The 10,728-nt window shown below is 41.5% G+C and overlaps 1 protein-coding gene across 1 annotated transcript; it reads left to right on the top strand.

Moving 5' to 3' along the window:
* Positions 1-3,534: 3,534 nt before the first annotated feature.
* On the top strand, positions 3,535-8,982 carry SLC35G1 (solute carrier family 35 member G1). The gene is made up of 3 exons (XM_054382590.1): positions 3,535-3,825; positions 7,541-7,710; positions 8,223-8,982. Exons 1-3 carry the CDS (start codon positions 3,535-3,537, stop codon positions 8,980-8,982), a joined length of 1,221 nt encoding a protein of 406 aa, XP_054238565.1.
* Positions 8,983-10,728: the final 1,746 nt, after the last annotated feature.

Genomic DNA, 10,728 nt, shown 5'->3' on the forward strand with positions numbered 1-10,728 from the left:
TTGCCTGTGCTCTGCAGAGCCCTTAAGTGCTGCTTTTGGATGAGGCAAGACAGGGCTAGTTCAGTTCCAGGGCTCCCTGGATTTATATTATTTAGTTCTCACTAAATCTCCAAGAGGCAGCAATGCTTCAAAAAGCTTATTAGGATATCTCAGCAGTGGATAAAAGAAATAATGTGATAGCGGATAAAGTTCTTATAATCTCATAGAAAACTCCCACGATTCTCCACAAAAATCATGTAATTGCTTTGTCACTCGTGCTTGTTAGAGTTCTGAAAAGCCACTCTGATGAGCTGGAGACAGCACTTGCAGCAGGGAGATGGAAACCAAACACCAAAGGATCCCTCACCAGGCACACAAACCCAGACAGACCTCATTACTTATTACAGTACTTTCTAAGTACCTGTCAGGTCTGTATCTCAACCTGTGATGAAGCACTGGCTTATTCCTGGCATTTATAATGTAAAAAACTGTCTTCCTAAATTTTGGGTGAGGATGAGAACACTCTGCCTTTGGAAAGAATAAGCCAAGAAAACTCACTGAGTGGAGAATGGCAACTATGCAGGAGAAAGTGGCTCCCTCTCTGCACTTAGGATATTACAGGAAACAGATAAATGCCTTTCTAGCTGCTGCTGCAGTTTAAATTTAATTGTCAAACTGTGTAAGTTCACTAAAGCTTTTTCTTACGGACTTTGTACTCAGGGAAGAGGTCCTTAATGCCCTACTGTAGGTTGCAAGATGGTAATGTGCTGAAGAAAAGAACAGCTAGTTCTGAGCACAGTATTAAACAGGCTAGGCTTAATCTGTACTTGAAAGGGCTGCAGAAAACATTGACCTGTCACATTATGCAGCTATTTAATTTTCCGATCTAGGGCAGCATGACTGCAAATTACATTTGCCTACTGGACAGTTTGATCAGCTGCAACTGCTCTGTCACTTTCCTTATTCAAAGAAGAGAGTTGTACTTTACAAGCAGAATGTAGAAGCTCTCGAGATGAGACAAGTCTGGCAGTTCAATCAGGAGCAAGCAGAACACTTAATGTATCTTGGCATAAACAAACACTGCACTTAGACATTCCCCTTCAAAGCCAGACATGGCAGGGCATGGAGGGGGTTGTTGGAGTCTCTTTGAAACTCTCTACAGCACAGCATTTGGCCTAGAAAACCCAAAAAAACCTTTGGGTTTCATAGTGACAGTATTATAAAATAAATACATAATCTGCATATTTTAACAAAATATATAAACAGAAATTGTAAGAACTCACTGAATTTTGTACTGTGTCTGTACTATGGATTAGATCTTTTGGTGCTGGTTTTCTTCACTGAAGGCTCAAATTAGCCACCTCTACTGTTCCTGAATACAAAGGTAACTCACCTAGTGATTGTAAGACAGGCCTTTTTCTGGGTATGTGCACTCTGCAAGCTTGCTTCATGCTTGCTAGCCAGGGGATATGCTGGGTCTCTCTCCTACAGAGCTGTGGGATTGCTGCTGCAGGATGGCTGGTGAGAGGCAGAATCTCCACTGTCATCTTTCACCAGAAGTTCTCTAACAAAGGACAGCTTTAACTGTGTTGACAATTCATGGAACCTGTGATCTGTAAAAGCTGCCTTGGAGTACAGAGAAGTGTAAGTTTCTTGGGAAAACAGTGGGCTGCCAAGTTTATTTGCACCCTCCTCTCTAAATTAAATCAAACTCTGAGGGACAGGGAAGTGTATTAGGCAAAAGTAACTTAATTAAAGGGGTCTGTTTGGGAAATTTTGCTGGCTTGATTCTCCTATTTGTGGGACATGCAGCTGTCGTATCTCCACAAAAGAAAGACTTAGCAGAGGTTTCAGTATAGACTTTGTAGAGGACTACCCTCCTGATCAGGTTATTCCGACTGATAAGAGCTTTATTAAAACCAGTTTATAACTAGTGCAGCAGGTATTTACTTCCCATGATGTAAATCTTTAGAAAGAATTAACCCTGTTTTCAACATAAACTTTTTAATTGATTCCTCTTTTTAAATAATTGATGTAACACATCTAATTTTTAGTTAAGAATAATTTCTGAAATAATTCTGGTCATATTAATCAAATACTAGCTGTGATATAATGAAATACTTATGGTCTCTGGTGGATTAGCACGAACTATAAAAATGTGCTACATCAGAGACAAGAAAAGCTTGAAATAGCTTTTATGAGGTAGCTTTAGGGAAAGCTTAAAATAGTTTGTATGAAATAGTTTGTATTAACCATTTAGTACTCACTTTGCTAAAGCTATAGATCACATTTTCCCTTGTGAAAAATAAAGAAATAAACATGGGTTAATTTATGCAGCAAAAAGATCAATGTGAACATACATCTCTTTTTTGAATGGAAATTCCTTCCTATTTTAATTATTAATCACATCTCAACTTATTCAAAAGGAAAGAATTTTAGCATATGAAATTCATTATGCATCTTTTTCTCTTCACTCTTTCATGGGTAAGGAAAAGGGGCTACTCCTTTTCTTTGAACCAGCTCTCCTGTCTCCCCTGCTCGAGGCCATAATATAGCATTCTCTCTGCTTTCTTTTTTTTTTTTTTTAAAGGAAAACGTGCCACAAGAAGGTGGTTAAATGACTTTTGTACCCTACTAATAATCCTGTAAAGCTTCTCATATGCACACAGAATGACTAAATCGCCCACCAGGTTCCCATCTCCGTTGTGACCTCTATGAACACAGCTGGTGCAGACGGCAGCTCTTCCAGCGAGCTGCCGCCGCTGCTCACTGTCACGGCAATTAAATGTTAATGGCCCTATTGAAGGAAAGCCGAGCTATCTGAGTCGGAGCAGTACTGGACCAGTAGCATTTCAAACTGTAAGCTTAATTATCTCGGTGCAGCTCCTGCCTGTGAGCAGACTGATGAGCCCGCACTGTGAACTATCAGTCCCGTCTACAGTAGACACTATTTGCTTTTATTTCAGGCGCTCAAATGATGCAACAACGCCCCTAAAATAACTTTGCCTTATGGCTTTCCACAGTTTACTTCCTCACAAGCGCACCGCCTCACGAAGTTGTTGGGAGCAGCCGCGGCCTGAGCCGCCCCGCCCGGGCCACCTCTGAACATCCCCACCACGTGGGGGTCGGGTCAGGTGAGCTCCGCTCCGCTCCCCTCTCCTCTCCGGCGAGATGAGAGCTCCCTCTCCCGAGGCACCGCGGCCTCACTTCTCCCAGCCCAGGACCCTCTCCCAGGCAGAGCTCTCGGCCGCCCGTGCTGTGTCCCACTTGAGGGACCACCGCGGACTGAGGGGACGCCAGGGAGCAACGGGCGTGGCACTCTCTCCTCTTCCGGAGGAGCGTCTGGGTCTCTACGGGCTTTCAGGCAGCTATCTGCCCTGAGAAGGGAACTGGCAACCCTACTGCTTCTAGGAGGAGCCCGAATTAGAACTGTGGGGGTAAATAAATCCCGACCTGGTGCAGCCCCGAAGCACCGTACACCCGCGGGACGTGTGAAGAAAAGGAGCGGGGGAGGGGGGGGGGGGGAAGCCAGGCAGCGTTGGGCGGTGGCATCGCATGCGCAGGAGGCCAGGTGCCTGCCGGCTTGAGAAGCCGGTAGCATCGCAGGCGTCCGGCGTCCTCATGGTGCTGTGTCAGGGCGGCGAGGCCGCCGCCGTTTCAGCAGCGGGCGGGAAGGAGCCAGAGGTGCCGCTGAGTCAGGAGGATGGTGCGGGTACGGGGCAGCCTTGCCTGTGCCCGGCGGCCGGCATAGAGGCGGCAGGCGCCGAGGAGCGCCGTGTTTGTGGCTGCTGTTCGGGCTTGCCTTGGCCGCGCTGCTGCAAGGCACCTGGTGAGGAGGGGGAGACTGTTGAGCGGGGCAGGGGGGATAGCGCCGTCCCGGTTGGGCTACCCGCTATTCGGGGTGACACTGCCAGCGTGGCGGAGGAAGAGGAAGCGGCCCCGAGGGCATGCGGGGTTCTTTACACGCGGGCGGCGGGGCGCGGAGTGAGCTCGGGCTGCCGCAGAGGGCGCCTGGCACCTGTGCTGGCCCCGGCTCAGATTTGCTGCCTTCGAGCCGTCTCCGTCTGCGGTGTCCCACATCTGCTGTCCGGTGGGGAGCACCGAGACCCCTGCGAGCCTTCTTCCTCCCCCCTCCACTTTACCAGACAAGCCGGCCGCTAGAGAAGACGAGTGCAGCGGCAGGCACAACCTCCTTGAGGCTGTGGCCCTTGTGCTTGTTTGCCGGGCTCGGCTCGGGCCAGGCCCCCGGTGCTCCCCCTCCTGGAGCAGGCTTCGCCGGCCGCGCACTGCTCACTTCTATCCCCAAGGACTGCTGCTGTGATTATCCCTCGGTGAAACCATGTTTCCTGTTGTCAGAGTTTTAAAGTAAGAATTGACAGGTTTGGGTAAATCGAGATGCCTTCCAGCACTGTAACTATGTTGAGAAAGGGACATTGAGTGCTGTTCAATAAGTCAATATACTTGCAGCTACGACTTCCTTGGTAATTTGTATCTTGTGATACACTCACACGTGTGTGAGTGTACTCTGTTTTATCTTAATCCTTGCTTAATCCACTGTACTTTACCAGTGACATTCACATTGGTATCACTGCTGAGGCCAGCCTTGGGAAAAGAAACAGTATTTGAAATCGTGAGAAACTTGTTCACTAAGAATTTTTTTTTTGGTAGTCTTATTTAGTGAAATGTAAATTGAGTCAATGGCTGAACTTCATGAATCGTGCCTTGATCTTGGTGCACGACCACGATTACTTCATACACAGGCTGTTGTGCTCCTGGCACTTTCCTGAAGTCTGTGAGAGAGCTGTTCTTTTGATTCTCATGTTGGGAGGAGTGAATCGCCCTCTTCTGGCTTTCTTGATGGTCTGAGATAATCTTACTGACCCTCTCCATAGTCAGTGCTTTTCAGCCTCTGCTGCTATTCTCAAAATGCATATAGGATTACTTCACTCTATGCATTTTGCATAGTATAAAAACTGTTTGCAAGAAAGCATGACAGTAAAATGCAAACAAAACCAATTTACACGGAAGATGGTGTGCAGTGGGAGACATCTGACAGGAGTGGTAGATTGAAAGCCTTTCAAGTAGAGGTGGCCAGAGAATAAAATGGTAAACCCAAATCTCAAATATGCAACTACTCAGTAAAGAGGACTTGGAACTTGGACGCTACTTGAAACTGCTTTATTTTCAGACTGCTACACTTCTAAAAAACGGAAGACGTGTGCTTGAGTGTTTGATAGAGTCGGGCTAGTGTTTGGAAGCTTAATATTTTGTGGGGTGGGAATGTTGTTGTAACCTAACTTCTCCTTATGACGTGTTTTTGAAATATGTATTCCTCAGAATTGCAATTCTTGTTTTTGGTGGAAGAACTTGTACCGTTTTATTTTAAAAAGGAAATAAAATATTTTCTCATTTCATGGAGCACATGCTTTGGCAAGATGAGATGTTGATAGTTTAAACTCTAGTATTAGAAGATATTGTTTCTGATAGGCTTGGTGTATTGGGTAGCTTATAAAAATGAGTTCTTTCTGGTTTGTCTTTGTTCCTTCCAATACCAAGCTTAGTTCCTTTCAGCTTGGTTTTCTTTAATTTGACTGGTTTTCCATTTCAGCACTTCCATTATTTAGATTGGCTTCATTCTGTAGTAATCAGGCAAGCTACCATGCCTGAAATCAAAGTTAATAGTTTTGTTTGTGCAGTGTTGATCCATAAACCAGCCTGAGTTTGGATTTCCCATTTCAGTTATAGGCTGCTTTGATTCCTTGTGCTTTAATATTAGACATTGTTGATTTTGTAGTTCTGTTACATGACTATGTGAATTTGGCCATTGTGTAATTCATGACTGTTTTTAAAATCCACTATTTCATAATCCAGTGTTGGTTGTTGGTAGTTTTTGTAGTCACTTGTATGTAAATGGCTGTTACTAAATAGAAATATTTCTAGTAGAAACTGTCACTCATTTTCATCTGTGGTGTGGCTGGGTTCCTTGAACAGCAGGCCTTCTACCTACTTTAAATTCTGACTGCAGTTGTAGGGCCACGGTTTCTAAAACTGTTAAAGCCAGGACCAATGCCATGCACATTGTATCAGCCCAGTCTTAGCTCTTAGGTAGTAAGATGCAGTGTCTCAGCCTTGAGTGCTGATCCGATCTCAAAGAGAATTAAAATGGCTTCTGACAAGTTTTGTTAATTAAAAAAAAAACCCACAAAACAAAACAAAAAACCCCAGTCAAAAACAACACATCCAAAGCAAAACAATACAAAAATCCCCCAAAAGATACTTAGTTGCTAAGCAACTTGCAGTAGTGCCCTGCTGATTATGTTTAGAGGATTCATAGGGCTCATGGGCTCCCACATTAGTGTGGGATGAGGCACCCTTTTATCAAAACACTGCCACAAGGACATGTAGTTCTCACTCTTATCTTTACAGTGTGTTGTAGAAGAAAAGGTTACTCCCAATGTTTTATGCAGACAGAAAGAAAAGAGACAGTGAGTCAACATCCCAGGCACATTTTTACATGGGCTCTCTTCTGTAGTGGTCACCTCTAGGTCCAGTGGAAGGCCTGTTCTTATGCAGCAAATAATAACAAAAAAGGCTAGTTTCTTTGGAGGTGGTGTTGAGGTGAGCAGTAGTTCACTCTCTGTTTTATTTCTTAAATTATTTTTCAATAGTTGAGGGTGGAGAAGATAAGTGGAATGAGGAAGAGGATGTTGCTGAAGAGAGCCTGAGGCAGTGAGGAGGCTTGAATAGGAACCATTAGGCTTGGGAAACTACTTTAGGAAGATAAAAATCTGATAAATATTCATAAACTAAGGTGAAACTGAAGTCTTCACAGAACTGTGATAGATATCAGCACTTTAAGCAAGCCTGAAATGTTTTAACATTAGTCACTTAAATGTCTGTTTTAAAAAATTGTATATTTTATGTTTATTTGAATAAAATATTTGCATTCTTACAGCAAGATGAAAAAGTTAAATTAAACTCCTGTAGATCTAGGTCACATTTAGACCTAAATGCAAAATAAACAGGAGGTATAACAAAAGTGAGGGCCTGCATTTGTGTGTATTTGAAAAAGGAAAATTAACTCGTTATGGATAAATTTTAGTGAATTTGCTAATAATCATGATTACCAAGGTAATAAGTTTCTGTGTTCTGGAACCTGACCATGGAGTGTTTTGCAGTTAGCTCTATTTATTGGTCCCTGGGTGATGGTCAGAATCATTAGTCCTATAGTGAATCACCCAAACTAGTTTGATGCATACAAGAAACAAAACCTGTTAATTCATGTAGACCTGTGAGAGGTTTTGTATCCGAAGCGTTACAGTTCACCTCTTAACCCCATTTTAAGAAATAAAAGGAGACCTGTGGTGGTCAGTGAAATGTATTTTCAAGGTAGGTCTGGTAGATACACATAGTATTTGCACTTGTTTCTTCTGCTTTCCCTGTTCCCTTCCACAAGAATAGTGACAAATATGTGGAGCACTGCAGTATGTAGAGTGGCCTGACCTGAGAGGTTTTCGAATAGCTCCTTATTAATTGGAGTTTATCTGTTGCAGGAACAAAGAAGAAAGCATGTCCAGGACTTGGTCTGTTTTACACCGTACTGTCTGCCTTCCTTTTCTCAGTGGCCTCTTTATTTCTTAAAAAAATAGAAGATGTACATTCAGTGGAAGTGAGTGCATTTCGATGTGTTTTCCAAATGGCATTCGTTCTTCCGGGTTTAATATACTACAAGTAAGTGTAGAAAACAATTAAACTTTAAGTTATTTCTTAAAAATATATTTGGAATTATGACTCACTTAGATCAGACTGCAATATGATTTTAATTTAGACATCAGCTGCATTACTGCATTGTTTTGCATTAGCAGATAGTTCCTTGATACAGTTCAGAAAATGGAAAGCCTTAGAATCCCTGAGTTGTAGGGGTTTCTACAGGGATGATATCAAATGTATCGATCTTCCATAAACTGATGCTCCTAAGAAATAGCAGGTAACTTAAGGTACTCTTGGGTTCTTTTGCAAGCAAAAAAATCAATAGCTAGAAAAACACAGTTCTTTGTTTTAGGGGGGTAACGGGAATAAATTGGTGAGTGAGTGGACAGTTAAAGATTTTTGATATTTGGTGTAAATTCCTCATCTAGAAAGGTATGTATAATCTAGGAAGGTGTGTACATCTAGATGTGATTAGAATGTTGGTCATGAAGTATGTGAGCTAGTGACGTTAATATGTCCTTTCTGTTTTTCAGAACAGGGTTTTTGGGACCAAAAGGTAAAAGAATTTTTCTTTTCTTCCGAGGACTCCTTGGCTCTAGTGCAATGATCCTTATCTACTATGCCTTCCAAGTCATGCCACTAGCTGATGCCACTGTTATAACTTTTAGCAGTCCTGTTTTTACATCGTTGCTGGCATGGATCTTTCTTAAAGAGAAATACAGTCTTTGGGATCTTCTGTTTACCCTCTTCGCAGTCACTGGAGTGGTTCTTATTGCCAGACCACCGTTTCTGTTTGGGTCAAACATTACAGGGATTGAAGGAAGTTACACAGACCACATTAAAGGAACTATAGCAGCAATTACAAGCACAGTATCTGGAGCTTCGACTTTTGTTATAATAAGGAAGGTGGGAAAATCTGTGCATTATTTTTTGTCAATTTGGTATTATGCAGTCATTGGTTTAATTGGATGTGTCATAGCGTTATTTGTTATGAATGAATGGAGTTTACCATCGTGTGGCAGAGATAGGGTTCTTCTAATATTAATAGGACTGTTAGGGTTAGGGGGTCAGATATTTCTCACAAAAGCATTACAAATAGAGAAAGCTGGACCTGTAGCCATAATGAAAACTATGGATGTGGTGTTTGCTTTTATTTTACAGATTCTTTTTCTCAATCACTTGCCGACCTGGTGGACTGTGGGTGGTGCCCTTTGTGTAGTAGCTAGCAGTTCTGGAACTGCCATTCGTAAGTGGCGGCAAAGCTTGAAAAAAGCTAAACAAAATGAAATCTGACACTAAACAAAATGAAGACTGATACTAATTCATTACAGAAACAAGCAATCTTGAAATATATATACAATATTTATTCTTATTTATTTAAAATATCTCAATTTGCCAAATTGTAGTGCCAAGCTATGTCAAATAAAATAAGCTGATTTTTCTTAAAAACCAAAGTTTAAGGTGTTTTAACAACTGATTAGCTATATGTAGGCATGCAAACATGAGAAGTAGAAAGTTATTTAAAAGTTGCTTCCTTCCTATCAGAAGTGGACAATAGGCCTTTTGCTTTAATTTTCCTAAAATTCCTGATTTTCCCCTTCTTAGACCCTTTCTTTATCCTTCTTCCAGATTTATTTAATCCTGTTCTGCGCTCAATTGTCAGAGAGATTGCAGTACAAAAGTTAGAAAAGAATGAGGAATTATAATCCTATAAACATCCAATGTTTATAGAACAGATAAGGCTTGCACATTTACAAGGTTTCTGAGTTGGCTTTGTTTTATTTTCTGTTTTGTTCTTCAAAAAACAGATGCCAAATGGGGATTTATTTTTCATTTGGATTCTAAAAGAAAGGCATTTTCATCTTTCAAAGAAATAGCAAGAGAAAACTGACTTGTAAAATTTATCTCTTGGTTTTCCTTTAATAAAAAAAAAATGTTTGTACTTGCTTTACAAACATAATGAAACCACCTAATATTTTTAAAGTCATCTTCCCAATAGACATGTCTTTAGTTGCTACAGTCTCAGTCATGAGAGAGAACAGTTAGTTTTATACTGCTCATAAATGAGCCATTTCTTGTGGTACGCAATGCCACTTAACCATGGTATAGTTGTACTATCGCTGCACTTTATTCTATGCAAAAGATTATATTTTTAAAGTATTTAATGTAGGTTATCTTAAATGCTACTTAGGACTCTTTTATTTAGATTCTTTTGTATGAAAGTTCTTTATTAGACCAATTTTTAAGTCTGCTTGGTCTTCATAAAGTTATTTACAATAAGGCATTTGCCCATTTCCTAAGAATTTACAAGAGTGCAGAGTAATTAGAGTTTAACAGAAAATGCAGGTTGGCCAATGTCGTAGCAGGGATTCTACAGAACAGGCTTGAGGAGAGCTAGGTGGGAGGGTGAAGCTCTGCATAAACAAGTCATGACACAGGGGCATCTGCACTACATCAGGCAGTGCTGGTGGGCAGCTTCAGTCCCATTTCTCCATGTGGCCCTTTCAAATCTGCCTTTAGTCACTTCTCTTATGTGTCTTCTCTCTTTTATAGGCTTTATCTTGATAGCAACAAATACTAAGAAAAAAAGGCTTGTGTTATTTATCATAGTGTCCTTCATGATCGAGGTGTTTAGTAGGTAGGGGGATATTCTGAAATGGAGTCTTACATACTTTTGGGTCTTGTATTAGTGCTCAAAGAAAATTTTAAGTTATATCTTTATTTGGTCCTTTGCATGATGAGGTGGCTTTCAGTTATTTACTCACTGTATCTTTTTTTTTTTCTGCTATGTTCTGCAGACTTGATGTACTTTTTTTTTCCCTTTTAAATCATGAAATGTGGCAAATGTTTGGGTTGGGTTGGGTTTGGTTTGGTTTGTAATTTACACATCTTATGTATCTTTTATTTTGCCAGTAAGCTTCCATTGTGGCAGGGCAGATCTAGGGACTTTGGTCCCAAAGCACTGGAGTGTGTATAGTACCTTGGGACACATGTGGATGTGAGGAGCCATCTTTGTGCAAGATTCTGTACATAAACCAG

The sequence above is a fragment of the Indicator indicator genome, chromosome 7 (genome assembly GCF_027791375.1).
Source record: "Indicator indicator isolate 239-I01 chromosome 7, UM_Iind_1.1, whole genome shotgun sequence".
Classification (NCBI taxonomy): Eukaryota; Metazoa; Chordata; class Aves; order Piciformes; family Indicatoridae; genus Indicator; species Indicator indicator.